Consider the following 24,423-nt stretch of genomic DNA (forward strand, 5'->3'; position numbering starts at 1 on the left):
TAAGAGATTGCTGTTTTGTACCTGCAAATCACATCTATATTTAGTGAGCGAAGTGTTTGCCAGAGGCTTTAATGTGGCATGGGTTCAAAATCCAATTATCTATTTCTGTCTCTCTTTCTGCTTATTGAGGTTTAATGTTTGAGTCTCATCTTTTACATCTTTAGTGTTTGCACCAGGTGGACAGGATCCTATTTTTTAAATCTGAAATTGATTTCTGAGCTTTTATTTTTAGGTGCTGCTTTGTGTTTGTTTTTCAGAAGTTGTTTGTTCAGTGTATCAGATGATTGCAAATGTCAGAGATGACAAGATTTAAAGTAGTTTTCCCCCAAATAATCAAGCACCAGATTCTTTATGTTGTATAGTTTTGTTTTTATTAGAAATAGGTCACATTTATTTTGTGCTGTGAAAACTGTACACATACAGTAGGTAAAACAGAACATAATAAACAGAGTTGTGACTAGGTCGTATTGAATACGGGTAACTCGAGGTATGAATTGGGCTGAGGGTTGGACATAGAAATGTGGCTGGTAGGACATACTACTGAGTTACTGACAAGGTTATCAAAAACACACTGGTACAGAAGACATGAGGATCAATTACCCGCCGCTACATAGCGGAGAGTAATCACAAATATCCTGAAGCACAGTTTAGAGATATTCATAGGCTATAACTCTTTTATAGAAGTACAATTATCTACCTGTCACAAAGAACTCCAAATATGGAGTCTTGCACTAACAAATCTCTAGTGAATAAATTCTTTGAATTACTAATACAGATTTGTTATACAATATATCTCATAAAGCATTTATATGCCCTGTAAATATGAGGAAGATGGTATAAAAGTGTTGAAACATCGGTAAGAAAAAATACTGCCTAAATTATTATATCGGTCTTGCTTGAGCATCAAGCACCCATCATATTGCACTATATCATACTGATGGCTGAAAACACAAATGTGTTAAAAGTCTCGAGGACCTGGCGCTGCACTGGAAGACAAGTCAGCGCCAGGAGCCTCTGCTTGGTCCAATAGTCCCGCAAGGCTGAGAAACAAAGGGCGATGATGAAAGGTCTCGCTGACCCCGTCAATCCACATGTACGACATGGAAGAGCCTGCATCTTGTGCCGGTTTAGGAGGGGAAGTATCCCCCTACCACACATTTCCACCCAGCCTTTCTCCAGGGTGCACTGCTCTTCCTGTGTGAGAGTCTGTGTTGATCCTGGTGCTGGTGTTTTGTATTGAAGCAGAATGCTGAAGAAACCAGGACATTTCGGGTATTTAATCACCTCCATCACCACTCATATGTTTGTCCCAATGCAGTCCATATGCATTGAATCTTTTATTTTGGAGCCTAATGTTGTCGGTCACAGCACAAAAACAATAGAACTTGTGCATGACTGTCATGAAGGGGATGACAAATCAATATATAATCTATAAGCTATAAGCTCAATATTGACATAACACTGACAATAATCATCAGACTAATAATAACCATGGTGATAGTAGCAAGGAGAAGCTCTATCATTATGATTTAGCCTGCGAACCAGTAGAAGAGTTTTATTCTCAGTACAGAGTCTCGTTTAGGCTATCGGCAGCAAAAATCAAACCGAAAGAAAAAATAAATAAAAATGAACCCACACAAATTAAAATATGTGAGCCCATTTAAGTGCTGAGTGTTGGACTCCAAACATGATCGGTCCCTTTGCTCTCCTGCCTTGTCCTGTTTTGGAAGGTAACTCGGCTGGCAGAGGAGCAGCCAAGAGTTTACGGTTGTTCCTCCCGAGAAGTGGGGAAGAAGGTGCCGTATTATATTATCTCTTTTCTCTCTACAGCTGAGTTGAAGGAAAAAAGAAGCACAGACATGTCGACCACATCTTCGGAACCCGGGCTGAAGAATTAAGGAAACTCTCAGTAAGGCGTTAATGGATCCACAGCCAGTCCTGGTTCATGGAAACCACTGACCGCTCCACCGACCCTTTGACCTTCAGAGCACTCTGACACGAGATGCTTTAAGTCCACACAGAGAAGCTACATTAAACATCCCATTACCACGGACACAGCCACTCCTCCATCACTCCTTCCCTTCCTTCCTTCCTGCTCTGGTTGAGGGTTTGAAGACATGGACTCTGGGACCTACTTTCTCACGTCCTCCCATTGTTGGGTTCCTATCCATACAGGATTCCATTCCAAAACCAAAAAGGTAAACGAGGTGAAATCAGGTGGCTTCTCTAGCCCCCCTCCTCCTCCTCCTCAGACCTCTGTCTGCAGGTCAATGATGTCCTGCCCCACCAGAGGGAGGGTGGTGCCGGCCTTTTCCCACTCCACAGAGTGCAGCTCCAGAGGCGAGGCGGCTAAGGGCTCAAGGTCTTTACGCACCCATGCGGGGGGCGACTGCTGAATCCCCCTGACTCCCTCCCATGGCCTCTCCAGAGGACCCTGCTGTTTGTCCTGTTGAGGAAAAAAGAGGTGGAAATTTAACACTGGTGCCATCAGCCCTGAGCAAATTCCTGATTAAATTAACAAATGAAATGGACGTCATTACATCAGAGGTGATCTTTGTAATAATGAAAATCATGCTGTTAATGAGGGGAAATTATTTCTCCCAGAGGCAAGTGTAATATCTGATTGTGTGTCTGGTTTTACAGGCAGTGCAATTTTGAGACAGTGAGTTTGTATATAAACACTCACACTGTGGTTCGTTTTGTCACTTCCTCCTGAAGACACACTCCATCTCACAGACTGTAAGAAGGAAGGAAGAAAATACATCCTTAATCAAATGACCTCAAAATGACGACAACCATAGTCAATACACATCACTGGTTGTTTTATAAGGTCCTTCTACCATTACGTAATCTCTTTTAGCATTATAAATTGCCTCTTTTATGTTTCCCATCTTTGGGTCTGCAATTCCTGAAAATGAATGTCTATGGAAATGGATGACGAGCAAAATATCCTGATATGTTACCTTGCTGTCAGAAGCAGGGGACTCCCTGTCTTTCTCAGCATGATGTAGCTTCCTGTTAAGGTCCTGGAACATGTTCTGGTGGCGTTTCTTTGTGTGCATTATTTTCTAGAGAAGACAAAAAATATACACTTTAGTCACAAAATATAAAGTTTCAGTTCACTTAATATACACATCAAAGGTATTTATAATGTTTTCAAAAGCCAGATTCCAAATCATATTTACCTCAAAGTCCAACTCAGCATAACGGGATTTCTGTCTCTGCAAAGACAACAAGGAGGACAAAGAACATTGGTTTAGTTTCAAATGCATACTAGAAACACTGCACAAGAATGCACAAAACATGTTTTCTTTAGGAGGTCCCACAATAGAATCTTGTCTTACCTCCAAGGAGCTCATGGACAGCGTTGAAATGGTCTCACTCTTGGACATCATGGAGTTCATGGACTCGAAGGTGTTCTCCAGGCTGCTGTGAGTGATGTGAGACTCACTGGACATGTTGTGGATGTTCTGGATGGGCGAGTCTCGCTCCGAGTACGACACGCTGACCTGATCCATGGGGATGGACTTCATCCCAAAGGCTGCCTGGGGCTCTGCGAAGGGCCCGCTGAGGTGCATGAGTCTGGCCTGTGGCAGCTGCTCCACGCTGATGTTGTATTTTGTGGGGTCATCCTTGGGCTTCAACCTGAGGGTGGAGGTTGTGTTGGGCATGAGGACGTAGCTGCTGCCGTCTGAGATGCTGCCCTCGGCTTGAGCCCGAGCCATATCGGCGTCCAGCTGATGGAAAAGCTCCCCCTCGCAGACGTACACTGGTTTCCCACAGGAGGGGTCGACTCCTCCCGTTAGACGGCTCTTCTCTCTCTTCAGGGTGAGGGTGTGGCTGGAGTATTCAGGCTGCATGTGGCTCTTACTGGGGTTGGATGGTAGGGTGTGGAAATTGGGTCCCATGGGAAGAGACATCTGAGGAGGAGGCATCTTCTCTTCAGAGGAGCTCATCATTCCTTTTTAAGAAAAACAAGTAAAGAAAGAGTTAAAAAAACATGCCAGGTCTGAAAATTGGATTAATTCAATATATGTTGTCTTTCATGCATGATCATAGTGCAAGGCTCACAAAATTGTAAAGCAAATTGAAAAGGTTAAGCAGGAGGAAAGAGCTGATGTGAAAGGGGCTCACCTTGTCTGCTGGAATCTCCATCCTTGTCGTTATCAGATTGCTGATAAAAGAATAAAGAAATGTTCTATTAGTACTTAATGTATGCACATATTCATTTAGGGATAAAATGCAAGAGGCACTCAAGACATTAAAAAGGCAATACGCCAAGAAATGTACCATATGCTGGGTGTTTCCATTGTGATTGGAACTGCCAGAGTCTCCATTGCCGTCGTCCTTGCGGTCGACTACTCTGCACTTTACAGCTTCTTGTACCTAATGGACAGAGGGAAAAACGTCAGAAAATGGCATTCCAATCACAGCTTATGTAGAAAACAACCAATAACAAATAACTTTCTTTTTCATTTGAATATCTGTCATCTAAATGTGTCTTCTTTACCTCTCTACGCAGGATGCAGTGAACCATGACAATAATGAAACCCTCCAAAGAGTCGAAGACGGCAAAGAGAATCTGGAAGAGGGCGGAGCGGCGGTCGGTGATGGCCAGGACGGCAGACATCCAGGTGAGGGCCAACAGAGGCAGAACCACGCAGGAGCTCCACAGAGATGCTCTGCGGGGGGAGAAAACTCAGATTAGAATCTCAATGGCTGGACATCTGTTTCTCTACAAGCAGCGCTATATTCCCTGCTGTCGTTTGATGGTGAGGCTTGATATCAAAGCACATCATCAATATACCTGTAATGGCACTGATGAGGGTGATAAGCGCAATACTCTGGTGTATGGAGAAGATCAATAAAACTTACCCGGCTCTCTCCTTCAGCTTCACATCGGTGATGCCGTCCTTGGATACCAGCTTGTTGAAGACCAGAATACCAATGACCATGTTCACCTGTTTGGAAAAGAAAAGCAATGGATGAGACAATGTAATAATAGGTAATGCATTTACAAGCAGAATAGGTATTTTGATGGATTGGGAGGGCAAAGTTAAAATACATACCAAAACGACAGCTGCAGCAGGCCCAACAAAGGAGTACAGGAGTCCGCCCTCAAGAGACAGCCAGCAGCTATACAAGAGAAGTAAGAATATTAATACTTGAGCTTAGGGGAAGATATTTTAAGGATAAATGCAGAGTAAAGAGAAAGCTAAGAGATAGCAGGTTGCAAAGAGACTTACTAGTTGACAGTGCCGTATCCCTTAGCCTTAGTGAAACCCACAGACACAGCCACCACCAGTGCAGGAAGTCCTGCAAGATTAGGAAATAAGCAAAGAGGGGGGGGGGGGGGGAGAATAAGGTTAGAGCCTAAGAAGATAAAAAGCTTTGAAAGTGATGCAACAAATGTAGAAAAAAGGGGAGATGGAAGAAAAGGAAAATGCTCTTACCCCAGCCTAAGCACAAGAAGCGCTTGCGGATAATGCGGTTGCGCAGACGACCAGTGACAGCCATGTAGGACTGCCACGCTTCTGTCAGCACCCAGCAGAAAGAGGAGAGGAAAAAGAAATGCAGAAGAGCAGCAACCAGACTGCACACCACCTGTGAGAGCCCAGGAGGAAGGAGAGATAGAGTGGAAAGAGGAGAAATCTGTGTCAGTGGCGTTGCTACTTAGACAATCCCCAAAGCAGTGAAGGTTTAAAAGAGAGGGTAGGACTTGCTGGAAGAGTGCCTTACCTTGTTGCGGGCCTGGGTTTGTCCTATGAGAATGAGGGCATTGGAGCATATGATGGAGATGCAGAAGTTGATGAGGATAACGGAGCGCTCGGAGCGGATATACCTGGAGTTTAAAAAAGGGAGAAATCACTTAGGGATGAGTAAATAGAGGAGAGAGAAGGCAGAGCACACAGCATATCATGTTTAGAGGTTGTTATGTTGCACTTTGCTTTGAGGGTTACTTACTTCCACACAGAGACGTAGATGATGATGAGGAGCAGCAGGGTGAGAGAGGAGACCCCACAGCCAACAATGAGAGTCACGGACGGGAGCAGTGTCTTGTCCATGATCTACAGAGAGGAGACAAGAGCAAACATGCCTGTTAGAGCAAATTACAAAGACACATTCATGCAGACAGGAAACCAGCAGTGAGATCCACACAGCCTGTGGGTGTGCGCTATCTGGAAGAGCAGACAGCTCCCTGGAGGCGAACAGTTGAATGGCACAATCAGGACACGGCTCGGCAAGGTGACCCCAAGGTGAACATGTCAGAAAGATGGAGCGGCAAACTAAACAAATGGTCAGGGTCAATGCGCTCCTCCAGCAAGCTTTTGAGTCAGCAAATGAGGCGAGGATGATACTGCACATATATCTCTATCCACTAAGCAGAGGGGGGGGGGTTCAATTCCCAGGGGCTGTTGCTGTGTTCAGTCATTAGCTTGAGCTGCTACAGCAACCTTGTAATCATTGACAGACTCCTCCTTCCCTTTCTTTTTGGCATTAACTTGCCCTGTTGGTGTTTTTGTGCCAACCAGCAGCTCCTTGCACATCCATGCAGGAGTGAACAGGTGGACCATTATCACCTGTGCATTAATCTGCCGCCACCTGCCTCTCTCTGACAGCAGCTTAGCGCCTGCCAATGCCAGCGGAGGTGACCGCCCGTGTTTCAAGCAGCAACCTCTGGTGGAGGAAACAGAGGAGGGACTGTCCCTGAAGGCAGGCGGGTCAATGCTGCACACACACATCTGAGCTCATGAGCTTACACACCTTCAAACCCCCAGCAGCTAATTGTGTGGTTTCACTGCGTCGATAAAGATTGCCTGTCTCACACCTACTCTAGGGGCTTTAATACGGGTATGAGTTAATCTAACACCTCTGATCAAGTTGTCATCACCACAAAACGTGTGAGCTGGATGAGAACCATGCAGATAAGGTGCCCTCATCGACAAATGGTTGGATTATATTTTTGATAATGTGTTGAGGGAGGAGAAGCTGAGAGCAGCTAAGTGGCTCCAAAAGGTGAGTGAGAAAATGTCCTGAGATATAATAAATCTGCAGGTATCAAATTAGCACACATAGAGGTGAAAGAAATAGACACCGCGTTGGCCTTCCTTTGATTTATGATAGCCATAAATACTTATATTGCAAGCGTATGTGAAGCATGGCCAACACGACATCGGCCATTGTTGTTAGTGAATTTAAACGGTACAATACTCAGCCGTAAAGGAGTGCTTCTCAAATATCCTGACCTACATACACTTATTCCGATATTCAAGCACAGCTGGTGAAGTCCAGCCTAGGGCAGCCAAAGACTAATTTAGTGTAGCAAATTTGTTTCAAAATCTATCCAACTACATCAGAATCGCCAGATGGCAGATAGCGGAGCGGTGAGCTTTATTTTTGATTCAGCCCAACCCAGACTTTTGAAAGAGGAAAAGTAATAAGGGCAATAAAGTATGTTATGTCCCCTCTCTGCTCAATCTCTATTTCTGGGTTGATGCTTGCACCACGGGCCTCTGAGTGAAATTCTGACAACCTGTTTGACCTAAATATAAAGGATATCTTTGGCCTGTCCTTGACCGAATCACATATTCTAAATGTTATCAAATGTGAGAGAAAAATATGTGCAGTGAAATTAATAGAGATCAAGGGCATCTGCTGTACTGGCTGTGTGGGCTGCTCCCACTGGAGCATCATGAATCCAACACACATGATGCTATACGGGACCATATCGAATGAGCGCTGAAACACTGCATTATGTTTTTTTACATATCTCTCGCTTTCTGCCTCTCGCCTCTCCATGGTGTTCCTAATGTGGCTCGTAGGAATACGTTATAGAAAATGTCCATGGCACACATCAAAGGATGGCTGGAGAGGCGGGGAGGGGGGGAGAGGAGGAACCAGACCAGACGTCTGTCTCTCATTGGTCCGCCTCTCTGGCATTTTCAGGTTTGCTGCTGTGGCCGAGGAGGAAGGAGGAGGATGAGGAAGAGGGGGGTGGATGTAATCGAGAATTCAGAGATACTGGTAGAATGGAATGATTGGTGCAGCTGTCTTTTACTGTTGTGGGAGGTTGAAAAGGGAGTGGAGGGTGGGGGGGTTGTGCCGCCTATAACAAATATGGGAGGCGCTGTTCAGACTGGCAACAGCAAGACAAATAAAATCTAGCATGTAAACAACAGGTTGGGGAGAAAGAGAAAGAGGAGACTGAATGATCTTAGCAGCAGAAAAACACTGCAGTCCAAATTCATGAGCTGTTTGGACTCCCTGCACACTAAATAAAAGTGTGGGCCTACATCTTCAAAATGCACGTTTAAATTGTATAATTCCTCAAACTTAAAAACATCTGTTGATTATCTTTTGTGTGCAGCAGCAATCAGATGCTCAGCAGGGAAGGACAGAAAATGTCCTCTGTCCTGGGGGGCTGTTTAGATTAGGTGTGTTCCCCCCTCAGCATCTCATTTATCAAAAATCACACAGGCCGAGTTTGCGCTGCAGAAGCCGTTGCCAAGGCAACTGGAGAAGGAGCAGCTCTAGAGGCAACAGTCTACAGGGGAAAATTACACATTGTCTTTGCGCATGAAATACAGCGATGCGTAATGACATATGTTGGCAAATAAAGCATCCGCTGCACACAAGTTCCAAAACACTAACTCTGTTTATATTAACCCTGCATATTTTATATATAAAAAAAAAATAATCGAATTAAACGCAAAGCCAAAGTCATTATGAGTGATTGGATGAAAAAAAAGGGGCCATCAATGTGTCTTAATTCTCATTTAAGCAACTACATTTGCTATTTCCCAAAGGCGCGATACTATGTATTTTGTCGATAAGCTTATGCAGCCGGTTGCTAGCAAATAGGCATCAATTAAAGCGTTCGTGCAAAATTGATCTGTCAAAATGCAAAACATGGTATTTTCGTTTTGAACCATACATGGAATCAATGCATATCAACATGTTGCTTGTTAATTTCGCTTTAATTTAAATTCTCCGATCCGCGGCACCTGCACGGAGACAAAGAGGTGCAGCAAACCGCTCGAAAACAACAAGTATTCACACTGCACCGCATTCATACAGTCACTGCACGAAAGATTTAAGACTAATGTTTGACCATAAATACAATCACAGAAGACAAAAGACTTACCGAGTCGAAGTTGACGTGCGCTAAAATGGCGAAGGTGGAGAGGCTGTCACACACGCATTTGGTTCTGTGTGAATGAACGGGCACCGCTCTGCAGCTCCGAGCAGACCAAGACCCAAGCAGAGAAGAACTGCACAGGGGAGAAAGGGAAAGGACGGGTTAGGAGGAGAGATCTGACAAATCTCTCATCATGTGAATGTCTCTTGATGGCATTTTTCTCATGATGAACATTGTTTTATTTTGGAACACTCTATGTATGGTTGACCCATCAGGATTGCATATTAATTAGCCCAATGTAGACACATCCTCACTGTTTTACAACACTTAATGAGATATTGGCACGCAGTGTAGGAAAGATATATTGTTTCTTTTGACCTGAAGTATTTAGTTGCATCTTAGGAAATCCTGATTATGGATTCTCACACTTATGTGATTAATAGCCATATGCGTCATGATTGATGATGATAGGCCTTCATAAATCTTCTTATTAGCATAATCTGTACCATTTTTGATATGGGCAATCTTTTCTTAGTAGACATAAGTATATGGCAACATGTCCCCAGTGCAACGGGGGACAAAGGACAGCGTGTTCCTTCTTTTGAAAAAGCAGGGGAATGTGCAGACGATGTGAATTATGACTTCCATATGTCTTATATATTAAGAACATCTGCAATTCAACCAATTCATGTTTGTATTCGTGCACTCTATGAGATAATGTAGGTTCATTTTCTGTCACAACTATCCTTACTAATACTGTGCCAAGCCTGATCAGACAGAAACATGGATCAATTGCAGAAAGTAAAATCAATAGTGAGGGCTTTATTGAGGCCATCTTTTAAATGAGATGCACTTTTAGTCAAATCACTGAATCTACACCAGAGCTCAGAGGAGGTGAAGGCAGTGAGCAGCACCCCCAGGCTCTGACTGACTGCTGAATACAGAGGAGCATCATAGCCAGCAGGTCCAGCCTGGTGTCATGCGCGCTTGGCCGCAGGGCAAACTCATCATGGCAGTCATCTGAAATGGCATCCTAACAGGCTTGGCTGCACAGTGTGTTATGTGCGAGCTGTCATATCATGCAGATGGGTTAAATGTTGCATGATGCAAAGTTAGCCAAAAAAAGCCTGTGTGGCTCTGTAATGTGTTCCCTATCTTTGTCACTAAAAAGCAGCAGTCTTTTATCTCTCATCCATCTGGTTAAAGTTAATTGGTGGAGATTCTAATGGAACACTTCCTGTGATCAGACATTTGCAGCTTTTCAGAACAAGCACTGACCCTAAATGTCCTGCTCTCCACTAGCTCTATCCTGCCCTTAATCACACCCACTGTCAAAAAATGAATCTAATTTGACTAGAGGCAAATTGCCCTTCTTCCGAATGTATATAAGTTAATTACATTTCTCCTTCGGTTGATTTTTGCTTTTGCTTGGGCTCTGGTTGTTCTGGTTTATGTAAAAGGGTATGGGGGGTATCCAGTTGCTGGTGCATTTTCATTTCTTATTGTTCTCCACAAGTGTACACATCTATCTAAATGCAAATGGTCCACCTGTGTATTCTTCAGGAGGGCAAAGTGGGCCTGGGGCGGATTGATCCAGGCCAGGCTGCAGAAGCTTGTTTCATAAGTCATTCAAATGCGTCTAAGCATCTTTAAAAAACTCCCACACGCCTTAGCCATTAAGCCAGGCGGTGACAAGTGAACACAATTTAGAGGTGTGGAAAGAAGAGCTGACATTGTCTTTAGATTGACACTCTGCGGTGTGACCTATAAGGACCCCTCGATGAGTTTACTCACTGATGTGTGTAATGAGGTTAGAAGTGATGCCTGTGTATTTTTCCCTCCTCGGGATGTGGTTCATTTAAAGAGATGTGCTTTATGCAGTAAGTATGTCACACAGCCGAGGGAGGCCTGGTGCTTCCAGATGGGTCAACATGTTCCTTGTCCTTGTCGGAAATGATTGACATGAACAATGTGTGAAAGATTATTTCTCCCCCTCGGTCTGTGAAGGGGGGGGGGCGGACTTGTATGTTCGTATGTGACAGATGCATGTGTGAAAGGACCTCGGCTACAAGCGAGGAGATAAACAACAACAAGCACCTGCTCGGCTTACAAGGACACACTGGACAGAAAGTAGATGAGTGATGCAAAGATGCATATTTGAGAAGAAAAACAAATGTTGTCAACACTTACGTTTCGCTCTCGTCCCAGGAGAGGCATGTCTCATTCATGGTACCCTGCAAGAAAAAGAGGGCAGATGGATAAGTTAGTGTCAGAGTCTATGCCGAAAAGGGAAATGTGTAGGTTGGGATGCCGTGCCATAAACGTGTGAGATGCAACAGTCTGCTGCCAGCCACCTGCCCACATTTCCCACCACCCTCCCGATAATACATGCACAAAACTAAAAAAAGCTTCTTATCAGCTGCAGGGACTAATTACTGCGCATGATTTATCATCATCATCATCATCATCATCATCATCATCATCATCATCATCATCATCATCATCATCATCATCATCATCATCATCATCATCATCATCATCATCATCATCATCATCATCACCAGAGTACCGTTAGGTTCAGCTGTGATATTTGCCGGGTTTGAACCAACACAAGTATCAGTAAAAGTCAAAGTGTCACTGCAAATGTCGGCGAAATGTCAGGCTCTGCGTACCGCGGTGAGCAAACACCCGGAGGGGGGCTGATATTTTTCGTAAGGCTGCATTAGACTTGGTAACCATTAGGGACTTACATTGTGGAGGTGGGGGAACTCGATCTCAACAGGGGTGGACAGGAGAGCCGGGGTGGGGCTGGCAATCACTGTCACCACCTTGGAGTTCAGGAGAGTGGTGTTACTGCGGAGAAAAAGGAAATTACAGTCAGTGTCATCCATATGAGAATTTATACTTCACTGAGTAATGTGAGGTATTGTATCTGCAAGGCCATACAAGGAAAATATGTTGATAGAACATGGAGGACAATAAGTAGTGACTGAGGCGCCATCTGGTGACGGCACAATATATTCCATGCACGGCCAGATGCATGTATACATATAAAAGCAGAGAAATTGTATTACCTCTGGAAGGACAGAATAGAGGCGAGGTTCCTGTAGAGGACGATGCCGGTCACAAAAGCCTCATTGCCATCTGGAAGGAACAAAATGTCAGCTTAGACTCAAGTCTGCACATCACATAGATATAGAAAAATGTGTAAGTGATGTTCAATCTTACCAGCCTGTTCAATGGACAGAGCATCACGGGACACTGAGATCTTCTCCTCAGAGGTCCTGACCCAGTCCAGCATGCCCCTCCAGCCCTTCACGGGGAACGTAAAGTTTGAGCTTGTGCTTGTTGGGCGCTTGTGGATGCTCATCACTGAGAAGGACAGAAATTGACAGTTTGTTAGTGAACAGCACTTGGAGGTCACAGTTTTTTTTGTACACAGTGGTGTTTGATAAATCATCTAATGCCAAGGACATTTGGGTTTCATGCGTCATATGTGTCTTAGCAGAGTAGTCACTCTCCACTAAATCCTGTGAGAATGTCACCTTCGCTGAGTCACAGAGGGTGAAGAGTGTGAATCTACAGTTATTTAAAGTAATTGATGGATTGATAAGTTTGTGCAAAAAAGCCATATGCGTGTTATGCAAAGATGTCCTTGCACAACATCTTGTAGATGGCACAAGTAATATGTTTTCACGGATGGACTTAACACTGACAAAGTGATAACTGATGCATTCGGCTGCTGCTGCTTATATGGACTCAGATTCACAGGCAAGATGAAGATTGATGCACTCTCTGGCTGGAGAGAGGACAAATCATCCCGACTAGACGTGAGCAGAGAGCATCTGGCATGGGAAATTAGGGCTCACCTAAATTCTCGGTGACTTCGTAAATGTCCTGGAAGCCGCTCATTTGCATTCCGATCATGTTCACAGAGTCCTCAACAAGGTGGAGGAACTCCTTAATGTTGGCGCCCATCTGGATTAAAGAAACAAAAAGAGAAAAACATAGTCAGAAACAGGGAAGATTGGGAAAAGGGCACATGCTCATTTATTAAATGCAACCTAAGCAAGGCTACAATTTGTGCTACATGCCCATATCTGGATTTCCTTTTCAAATCTCAGTCCAGCTTGTACTTGTTCTTTCAGAGCACTCAGCAGTGGATTGAAAAAAGAAGAAAAAAACACACTGCCTGCTGCTATGCAACCTCAGAACTTCCGTAAGGCCATAAATGGGCAGGCTGTTGATTCATACTCGGGCTTTTTGTCCTCTCACTCGTGAAAGGGAGGGCTGCCTGACTTGCGCGTCTCTGACGCAGAACTGCAGCGATGTGGGCGCAAGGTGTATGCTTGTATGCAATGTGCTGTCTGTGTCATCCTATGACCGCCATCGGTATGTAGGAAGGCATTGAGACTCACAGATTGCAAAGTGGGCGTAGTGATTCTCCCTGATTCAATCTCTCCCTTTCTCTCCCCCCCTGTCACCTTCAAGTGTTTGCTTTATCTTGTCGCAGTGGCCTTGGTTTATCACAATACAGTTTTCTATTTGATCGCAAATACGTGCTTACCCTCTGCACTCACTTTGGCAGAAAGATAGATTTTTCATTAAAAGAGTACATCAACAGGTGGTCAAAGTTCTATTTAGTCTGTTTAGACTTGTATTATGAAAGAATAGATGATAAATTGCAATCTTTAGTTGCACAGATCATTTGAGCTGTTTGCGTCATACTGTTACTCCGTCCTCATGCAATGTGTGGGGGAGTGGAAGGGTATTTGGGAGTGTTAATCAGTGCATCACTCACTGATATTCTAACTCGCCCCTCTCTTTTTAACACTACCCAAACAGTCACGTACCAGCTGTGCCTCTTCCCATTTGTCGCGATGTTCCTCCTTCAGTAAGTTGCTGATTGTCTGGACGTAGTTCTGCAGATCACAAAATAAAGGCAGAGGTGTAAGAAGATACCAAGCTCAGTAAGAAACTAATGTTTGTTTGAGGACTATTTGTTACTTTATATTATTCTTTAATCTGTAATTATGTCAATTTACCTCAACATCAGCATTGCTCAACCTCAGTCTGGTTCCCTTGTACAGTTCAGTGGTGTTCTTCAGGATTTCCATGACGGCTACCAAGTCACCGCTGTAGCCTGCTCCCTCATCGGAGGAGAATCTAAGGCGTGAAATCACCTCAGCGACCCCGTCCACGCTCTGCCCGATCTGTGCTTTGGTATTGTAGTCCCTTGACTGCAGAAGAGTTGGGAGGTTAATGTGAATCTCTGACATTTGCTGGTTTTACTTCACCACTGGTAAATGTAGCATTAGCATTTTAATTGAGGCTTATTATGATGGGCTTACCATCATTTGAATATTCTCATAGTTCTTGGAGACACACTTGATATGAGTTGGGCTTTCCCAGGAGGCCAGACCTACAGCGTCCAGGGTGCACCGGCGCAGAATCAGACCTGTTATAAGAGAGTACACACTTTTAGTTGGGGTGCTGGGGGATGATAAACACTCTCACATGTCAAAGGGAAACAGATAAAACATGTCGTAGCTGTCTCTGTACCTGCGGCGTCAGCAGGGCAGGCAACGGCAGCCATGTCTCCGGCGGGGGTTTTCTTCCACACAAAATCTCCAGTGTTCTCTTCAGGGCAGATCTCATGGGGCTCTGAAATTAATTAAAAGAAGCATTAGTCATCTTTTTCCATACTGAATTGTATTGCAGTGTGGTAATTCCTTTGCATTGTAAAGGAGTTACTCACCAGGGCATCTCTTTTCGTTGCAACGCTTCTGCTCTCCCTTTTCACCGGGGCAAGGCTCTCCACCAAAGAAAGGCCCTTCACAGACTCTCTGTCTCTGCTGGATTCCTCCACCACACGTCTTGCTGCAGCTGCCCCAAGAGGTCCACGCATGCCAGCGACCATCAACTAAAGAACGAGAACATTTCAAACCATGAACCCTGGAGTTTGATATGTCTTTAGTCTTTTATTTTGGATAGGAACTCTCGAATATGTGAATTTGGTTTCTTTTCCTACCAGGGCAGTCTTTCAGGAAGCAGTTGGTTGACTCTTTCCAGCTGCCGTGGCACTCAGAGCCCCCGTAGGATGGCCCGTTGCACTCTCTGATTCTCTGCATGGTGCCGTTTGAGCAAGAAGCAGTGCATGAACTCCAGCCAGACCAGTCATTCCAAGATCCGTCCACTAGAGGGAAGCAGAGGATAGGAAAGAAAGTTAAAACGAGTGCAGCGACAACATCTCAGGCTTCCGGCATCATGCCACACTCACTGATGCTTTAACATTGTACACGCCCTAGTTTAGCTAAGTTTAAGTAAATAAATGTGAGCTTGGGTATCATACAAAAAGACTGTATGTCTATTAAATCAACTGCCTTGAAAACTAAAATCAGGTTGATGTCTTTAGGGCTTTGTTTAGTGCACTTGACTTAGCTGAGGGGACCATTTTTCTAATATTTAAGTTCAATCAAATGGACGCATCTTTTTTGTCTTAATGAGAACCAATGCTACTCTAACACTTAGATTACATTTTCTAATTATTTTGATTTCAAATGAAAAGTGTAATCATCTCAGTAATGACTTTGCCTGACAGAGACATCTGCTGACGGTAAGAAGCAGTTGCAACAACTAATGTTCTACAGATATTTAGAGAGATCACAAAAATAACCGTGAAAACAGGACCGGAAAAAAGTGTCAAAACAAACGTATTAAAGTGCCGCTGTGACTTCAAAATGAGTGAAATCCTTTTAGCACAGGAGTAGGTGGCAAAGCACAAAGCTTCTATTACATTGAGTGACAATGAGCATATCCTGAGTCACCTGCGTTAATGATAAAGCCACTGAGTAATGCCCACAGAAGCTTTTATTCTGCTTATGAGTCAGAAGTAATGTCAAGCTACCACTGCAGTTGCTGTTTCTGATGGCGGGGATGCCGATCAGATTAATCATCTCTCATGTATTAATTAGTTATATGAAGGATCAAGTAAGGTAGCCAGGGACAGTTGTCAGAAAGTGTAGTAAATTAAGCTATGATTAGTGTGTACTCTGGGTTATAATGTATTTTTCTTCAGACGTTATACTGTGTCTCATCAGTTCAAACTGAGGAATAGAAAGATCTGTGACTCACCGGGGCAGACAGCGATGTTGCAGAACTTGGTTTGTCTTGTGGGGCCGCGGCAAGGCTCTCCTCCGTTCAGGGGCATCTTGCATGTGCGGGAACGCTCACGATATCCACGGCCGCATGTGGAAGAGCACAGGCTCCAGGGGGTCCACTCCTCCCAAGCACCATCAACTACACAAGGGGAACACATAGGGTTAATTTGATGACGAAAGTTGTGTTTTTGCTAAACAATTGCAACTTCTAATTTGAATTCAGTTGAAGCTGCACATTGAAGGCACGTTTTGCAAACTCTCCTAGGTGGGGCAGTCCCTCACACAATCCCTGTCACATGGTTAAACTATTAAGGTAGATTTTCTTGATAATGAATTGAAGCCAAACTCCAAATGTCCTCTCTAACTCACCTGCTTCTCTTTGTTTTTTGTGACAGGTGTTGTATACACCTCCATTGTGCTCACATTTCCCAGATAACACTCACACTCTTTTTTCTCCTTGCACATTAGAGATGAGAAAGCAGGCACTCACCGGGGCAGACGGCTGTGTTGTTGCAGGGTCTGTTCTCTCGCAGGGGTCCGGTGCACTGGGTGGTGAAGGGGGTCGTAGCACAGACACGGGTGCGGCTCTGCCAGCCCTCTCCACAGGTGATTGAACATGTGCTCCAGGGAGACCACTCATCTGTCTTAGAATCTACCGTGGAAAAGAAAACAGGAATTAGAGGGTCAGGCCCTCAACACTTGCAAAGTTTAAGACAGAACTTTTCTTATTCTCGTCCACCAGAGACACACATCCAATTATAAGATCTTGCTATCTTACCGGTTTGGGTTGCAACAACTCCTTGGTTAGAATCATCAGTATTATCTCTCTTCAAACCAACGATGGCCCGTAGACCCTGGCTCCTGTTGCGCTCTTTACCTGAGAGAATTAGAAAGATGGCATGATTATTTAATTGAATCAAAGCAACATGCAGCCGAGTGCTCCTGCCTTAATGAAAGGAGGGCTTACCAATGCAGGGCTGAGGGTTGCAGGCACGTCCTTCTTCAACGATTCCCTGGCACACATCCTCCTCGGGCTGGCATGCTCGGCTGCGCACCTGATTGCCACCATCGCACTCCTGGCTGCAAACTGACCAGCGGCCCCAGGTAGCCCAACCCTCTGCAGAAAGAGAAAGAAGAGTAGAAATATTGAGAAAATGTTTGAAACCTTTTGCTGCAAGAAAAACCATAGCAAAGCATGTATTCCCTCTCTACGTTTCATATATAGGAACAGGATGTGAGTATAGCTTGTTTAATGTGCAGAGAATTAAGTCGTTTGAGATTTCTAAATGTTAATTGTTTGCACTTAATAACTTGGTGGGAACCAGCAGGTGCGTTGCTATGACGACCACAAGTGCTCCACTTCAATTTCCGCTGCCAGCTGACTGTGAGGTCTTTGTGCTCTTTTCAATCCCCCCTCTCAACCTGACACATGTGCTATCTCCCTCCCCAACCCCAGACATGTAGACAAAATGGAGAGCTGGGGATATGTGCGCTTCAGGAAGTCTTGCCAATGAAGTCGCATAATTACTCTAACACCTTTGACTTATTTCACATCACTTTGGCATGAGATGTGCACTCCTCCGCCCTGCCACACTGACACAGATCATTATCCTCAGCAGCTCCTAACACACAAACACTGAGAGATAGCAGGGTTGGAGACCACCTGCAGAGCTGTGGGGTCCTGGAGGCCTCAACTAGACTAGTTATGTGTCAAAACAACAACAAAAGTATACTCTGGAGATACATTGAAAACAAACAAGTTAAAAACGTACTGATAATCTCAGCATCGCGTCCGATGTCTCTGGAAATGGGTTGGCATTTCTCGACGTAGACTCCGCCTCTGTAGCAGCTTCCTGGCTTCCTCTTTGGGACCTCCCAGCACTGGCAGGGGGTGTTCATGATGCCACAGGGATAATCGTGGGTGCTACTTGACAGGCACTTCTCCAGCCACTGGCAAAGCTTCTCGCAGGCGGGCGGACTTGGGTTCCTCTTTCCCACAACCAGAAACTCAGCGTTGAACTCACTGACATCATTCTGCCCCTCCAGCATCTCCACGCCATTTCTTGCGGCCACCTTGCGGATCTGCAGGAACTGCTTGCTGGACTCCAGGTAGGTGACGGTGGTGGATGCGTCGCACAGTTTGACAACCTCGTCGAAGCTCTCCATGCCCAAGTAGGTGCGAGAGGTCTCGATGAAGGAGTCGAACTGGAAGGTCTTGATCTGGCGGGGGACGCAGGAGTCGGTTGGCTTGGTGATCTTCATGTAGACGTTGTATCGGCGAGGATCGGGGTTCTGCAGGGTCCAGGAGCATGGTGTGGAGGGCAGGGTGGTCGTAGACGAGAACACACCGAAGAAGCGACTCTGTTCCAGGGTGGCACAGGTGGCTGACGCTGGTCCAGAGGGGGTGCAGGACGTCAAACCGAAGAAGAGTAGTACAAGGGCCACATAGGGGCCGGTAAGTGCTGACCACGCCATTGGGTCGGCTTAGGTGGATGTTTCTTTGACTTCTTTGTTGCAAGTAACTGCACTTGTTTTAGAAACCTTGATGTATCTATGAACTCCTCTGAAGAACTTGTAGGCTTTAGTGCACCAGACAAAGTGTCATGAAGATGCTGCACAGAAACAGGGAAAGAAAAAGGGGAAAACATTTGTCAGAATGTTCCAACATCTAAATAATTGCAACAAATGATATCAGTATGCAGGTCAGGATGAACGCCTGATCCAAGTGAAATGCATTACAAAAAAAAAACATTATTCATGAGTTGCATTTTAATTGGACCCATTGTCTAACTGATATTGGTGCATGAGGGATTTGCCTCAGATCAGTTTGATAGTGTTTGAGGGCAGATTCAGTGATATGAAATGCCCAGTACTTCGGGACATAATTGCTCAGACTCTGCAATTACAGTCTTTCACAACAGGCTGGCATCTCCAAGCTCTTGCTCTTTCCTCCCACACACTGAACTGAGGCGCGCATCATGTGCGTCAGTCTGACGTCCGTAGCAGCATTGCCACTGGCAACCAAAGACGCCTATTAGTTCCACAATGTGTGCAATGCACTCCTCATGTTGAGTGGTAAACAAGATACATAGTTATTCTGTGTCCGTGGCGAGGTGCGATGACACCCTGCTGTGGCACCTTGGAGAACTATGGACATATTTCCTGCATTGATTACCAGAGCTATGAGTAATATGAAATATGCTTTCTGAGGGACGAATTATAGTCACTTTTGCATATTAATGCAAATGCATGTAAGGTAAAGAAGATGCATGACTAAAACTATAAAACAAATGATGCGTTTTGATGCTTCTGTGCAGAGGGGCTACTTGCATTAAAAAAGAGAATCCACCATAATGTGTACGTAAGCCCCAGAAAAAAGGGTCAATATCAGTGTACCTGACCGGACCCCGCAGATGCTCTTTGGAGCACTGACGAGAGGAGGAAACACTGTTGTTGTTATCCTTCTGCCTTCTCGTGTTTTTCATCCTGTTATTTCCCCTGTCACTGTGGAATGTCAGTGCAACAGGTGGAGGACATCATGCTTTGTAGTTGAAGGAGAATGTCATTTAAAGCTAAGCAATGAATGCCTGTGTTTTCTGTTCATTACTGAGGGGTTGATCATAAAGACGAAGGATTGCAGAGAATTGATGCCTACACATGCACTTTTCAGGCAGATAACTCATAATTACATTTCTCACATTGCTCCCTTCCTCTCTGCCTCACTCTGCCCCTCCCTCCTCTCTCCTCCTCTCCGCAGCAAAGACCTCTGCTTTGTGTCGGTGAGTGTCTCTCTCCCGCCTTCTAACCTCCGGAAGCTCCATGAATGGGCATGTGATGAGGCACACAGTGAATAGAAAGAGGTCCAGCTGTCGTAGGAGAACTGTTTATCTGTTGCTCTTTCTCTCTCTTTTCCCTCCCTCCCAACCTCTCTGTCCTTTTCTCTCGCTTGTCCATTTGCTGTCGTCAACAACATTTCTGCAAAGCAGGCTGCTCAAAAATGTGCTGTTTGCTGTATGGAGACAGGGTTTCATTTTTTGCAGATCAGTGTTAAAAAACTGCAAACATGCTATTCATTTACGCTGCTGTGCACAATTCTGTAGTATAATGTGTCATCACAGATACATAAATCATACTGGGTGTATAACAAGACTATACTGTTAATACAACATGTGCAAGCAAAGGACGAGATGCCTCATTTGTACTGGCTGCAGATGGTTAAACAATTTGCATGACTACCTACATTTACAAAAAGTTAATAAAAACAGATCACTCTTCCTCTGATGCAATTACCTGGAAGGCTGACTGATGAGTCGAATGAGTTTTCATCAAGACTGTTAATTGTAACAATTCATTTTCTCCCTATTGAATCATTTCAATTATATATTTGTACATGTATGTGTCTCTTCATAGATACAGATAAATAGAGAGATATCATCTACAATCTTTTCTTTGCAAAACGATCTCCCTTGTGAATGCGAAGTGAAGAAGCAGGTAATCCTTCATCTACAAATTGCTTACGCTTTATCTTCTGCTGTGCCCGGTGCAGAGACTTGCACATGTGTGCAGGATGCTGAACCGCTTTGATGCAAATCCATGTGACAGCAAAAACTACAAGCCGCAAATCTAAACTGCATCTTGCTGACAGCAACTCCGTGCATCTTGGGTGAATGTTTACAGAAAGTGTGCATTCGTTCAGTTTCACAAAAGGACTTAATTGGAAAGCTATCCCTTGTCAGGTATTCATCTATGTGGTACTTATGATGCAGGAGTCTTACGACTTTAGAGCAGAGCAAATAAAATCCAGTGTGCAAACTGATTGCTAAAGCCTTATTGTTTAAGACATTATGGCAAAAGCATCCTCAATAAACAGCAGGTGCCTGACATGAAACTTGATGGATCTGCACAACCACAACCCGATGTATCATGTATTTCAGTGATACATGAACATCAGAAAGTGGTAGCCAGTGACCTGTTGCTGCAGTCTAACTTATGCTGCTGAGCTCGTTCCCATTGCCGCACTCAGCTTTACTTTAAGTACTACAGTGTTTGTAGATAAGTGGTGATATTGTGCAAGAATTGGGCATATTAAAATACATTTGGAAAGACATTATTGCAATAAGACAGAAAACAATGCAATGGATCCACGTTGCTCAGAACAGCAGAAGCCGTTCGAGAGCGATTTAGCACCACGGACAGCGACAGACGAGTTCAAACAGAGAAATCTGCAGGAACAAACTCTGAAGCTGCAGGACAACATTCATACACGACATCACCTATACTCACTTGGTAACCTCCGGTGTTGCGTGCTCCACCACACGAACACGTATTCACAGAAAACGGACATTTAGAAGTAAAAGCAAAGACATCACATGTTTTGCCTTACCTTGAAAACGTTCTAAGGAAGTCTGGTCAGTGGCTCTCTATCCGGTCGCCTGGGCTCGGGAAGCAGCTGCTGAATGTTCACAACACAAGGCTGACTTGAAGACTTCAGATTTGGCCAAAAACTTTCGCAGTGTTTGACGCCGCTGAAAGGATGCGCCAGGTCCAAGTTCGACCCCAGACGGGTCAATCCCAAGTTTCAGTGCAGTCCACTCTCACAAGCAAAGAAAACTCTAACCAAAACTCCAAAGAGTTTACTACCAACTTTGTTTAGCTGCTATATCCAGAAAAACTGGTGTATAGCGGAGTTACAAATGAGTTGAATCGGAGCTCCAGCAGACAGTCCGTAGAACCAAACGCTGTGGTCTCGCTTGTCTTTTCTCGCTAAGCTCCAGAAAAAGTGTTGGTAATTCTACTCCCGGCTTCGGAGTCTTCCTGCTTGTGGTCTCTTTGCACTGCAAGTGGGTTCAGTCTGAGTGTAGCTTGTGGCCTCAGCTCGGTGGTTTATATCCTACCCCGCCCCCCCTGCTGAAGTTGGATTCAGTGCGTGGATGATGCACTGAAGTGAATGAGACAGCACCAAGACGGGGGGAGTGTGCGTGGGAGAAGTTTTTGTGTGCGCGCGCGCGTGTAAGAGGAGGGAGGGAGGGACTCTGAATGAGAAGAGAAGGGAGGGATCTGTGCATCGACACAGAGACGAATGATTATGAGCACCAAACTACGCAGATATCAACGTAGAGCCAAAGGTACCGGAAAGAGGATCAGCGGAATCGGTGTGCATGGTGGATGCTCTTGGCCGATACAAGGAGAACCATTGTTTTACATTAAGTACGAGATTTGACAACCTTGCACGGAAAGTGCTTAGATGATATTATTAACCATTAAAAAGGATTATGATAACGTATTATCAACAAGCAACATGTTTATCTCCAACATATTTCAAGACAATGTTGGATTATTCTCAACTCGACAGTTTATTGATGGCGTAAACAGATTATCTTCCTTTTGGGTGATCATTAATAAACAGTTTTAGAGCACTCAGAGTTTGTGATGCCCGCGTGGGGCGGTGTCGGGGTGTACAGGAAGCATGACTGTCACAGTGACAGAATCCCAACATCCAATTAAAAATGAAAGGTGAGGCACATACAGTGCAGCAATGCAGGAGAGGAAACACCCTCTCTTTCCCTTAAAACACACATTTACAGACACATGTGCACACAGGAATCAGGCTAACCCCTGCCTCCCCTCCACCTCTCTCTCTCTCTCTCTCTCTCTCTCTCTCTCTCTCTCTCTCTCTCTCTCTCTCTCTCTAGGGATGTGGGCGGATCTGGGTAGTTCTCAGAAGTGTGGAAGGGATAACCTAACGTGTGTGTCTGCCTGTTGATGTAATGCTGGCTCGTTTCCTCTTCTAGTCAAGCTATTTGAGAGAGAGAGAGATAGAGAGAGAGAGAGAAAGTGAAAACCCTTCCAAACAACATGAGTTAGGAAGTGTAAAACAGAAGAGCTAATTACGGGATCATCAGTCATTGTCCTTCCTCACTATTGTTTCTCAGGCTCATCAAGGAAACTGAGCCTGTGGGAGTGTGTAGTGCCATGGGCATTTTTAGAACCCATTTTGGGGGAAATTACTATATAAAAAAGGCATTTCCTCCTCAGTTTATTGCCTGCCAGGTAAATTGTAATCTATGTAATACAACAGCATATATTCATTCCAGGAAGGGGCTTACTTCACCTAATGGCTTTTAGTGGTTATGGTAACCTCCTGGAAATTTCTATTTCTATTTCATCCGAAAAATACGCTCTATTTTCACCCCATGTACCAACTTAGGACTGACCATTACATTTCAGACGGCTAATACAGACACAATTGCATTCTGAACTCTGTCAACCTGCAGTAATTATATGCTGTGTCTCTTTTCCCCCCAAAACCCATTAAATCTATTCCTGGCAGACTGGGCAGTGGTATTGCAAGGGCCCAGACTTATACTTTTCATAATATGAGCTAAGTTTATGTTGAAATAGGATCTTTTATAAACCTTTATGAAATGCCCTTAGAAGTAGATACATTGTAAAATTGTTGTGTTCTTTGATGTACGTATGTACCGTTTGTATACAGTTTAAAAATATATATATTTAGAGGTAAACACTTAGACATCAAAATGAGAATTATATCAATCTTTCAACATCACATTATCTTTTAAACCAGAAACTTGTTTATAGCACTTTGGTATTCTCTTACTATATAATCTCCCCGTATTGTCTATTGTCTTGTCAACATAGTGATCCTGGATATTTCAGCGTGTGGACAGCCAGCCTTTCAGTGAGTTACACTGCTATGAGTAATGAAAAAGCAGGAGCAAAGTTTAATTTGTTTCTGGGATGGAAGTAAACAACAGACGCATGGCGTTGGCACCATGACAAAAAAGACCAGCATTAGTGAAACTTCAGACATGTGAACATACTCAGAGTAAAATGTGTCACTAAAACGACTTCCTGTGCATCGCAACACAATAAGTCATGCCGCACATACGTAGTGCCGCTTGTCACACATAATGACTTCTCTTTTAAATGATACCAACTCTGTTAATGGGCTAACGTTGAAACAAAATCAGGTGTATTCTGGTAAGAGATGAGCTGTTACAGGCCTGGAACACGAGGAGCTGAAGTCCACCCTCATCTTCAAGAACCCCCAATCTTTTTGAGTACTAATTATGAGTTGTGACAAGCAGTGGAAGGAAGTCTCTT

The 24,423-nt window shown here is 44.4% G+C and overlaps 1 protein-coding gene across 1 annotated transcript; it reads right to left on the reverse strand.

Annotated features, from left to right (window-relative positions):
- Positions 1-367: 367 nt before the first annotated feature.
- On the reverse strand, positions 368-22,138 carry LOC117455636 (adhesion G protein-coupled receptor B1-like). The gene is made up of 32 exons (XM_034095207.1): positions 21,683-22,138; positions 18,072-18,911; positions 17,267-17,416; positions 17,078-17,176; positions 16,790-16,951; positions 16,274-16,438; positions 15,171-15,335; positions 14,898-15,062; positions 14,702-14,803; positions 14,491-14,597; positions 14,185-14,379; positions 13,993-14,061; positions 13,009-13,117; positions 12,368-12,511; positions 12,214-12,283; positions 11,890-11,992; positions 11,330-11,373; positions 9,146-9,272; positions 5,965-6,068; positions 5,740-5,842; positions 5,454-5,604; positions 5,247-5,316; positions 5,070-5,136; positions 4,876-4,961; positions 4,511-4,682; positions 4,291-4,386; positions 4,135-4,174; positions 3,345-3,961; positions 3,186-3,221; positions 2,964-3,068; positions 2,687-2,737; positions 368-2,446 (listed from the first exon to the last, which is right to left on the reverse strand). The coding sequence occupies exons 2-32, from the start codon at positions 18,772-18,774 to the stop codon at positions 2,249-2,251; spliced, it is 4,575 nt and encodes a 1,524-aa protein (XP_033951098.1). The 5' UTR covers positions 18,775-18,911; positions 21,683-22,138; the 3' UTR covers positions 368-2,248.
- Positions 22,139-24,423: the final 2,285 nt, after the last annotated feature.

Source organism: Pseudochaenichthys georgianus, chromosome 11, assembly GCF_902827115.2.
Source record: "Pseudochaenichthys georgianus chromosome 11, fPseGeo1.2, whole genome shotgun sequence".
NCBI classification, from domain to species: Eukaryota; Metazoa; Chordata; class Actinopteri; order Perciformes; family Channichthyidae; genus Pseudochaenichthys; species Pseudochaenichthys georgianus.

Bases quoted from the DNA above. Each gene is read 5' to 3' on its own strand.
- LOC117455636 (XM_034095207.1), bottom strand. From the start codon at position 18,774: ATGGCGTGGTCAGCACTTACCGGCCCCTATGTGGCCCTTGTACTACTC. The intron at 5,137-5,246 runs GTAAGTCTCTTT...TCTCTTGTATAG, and splicing joins GGATACGGCACTGTCAACTA to CTGCTGGCTGTCTCTTGAGG. The intron at 2,738-2,963 runs GTAACATATCAG...TCCTTCTTACAG, and splicing joins CCCCTGCTTCTGACAGCAAG to TCTGTGAGATGGAGTGTGTC.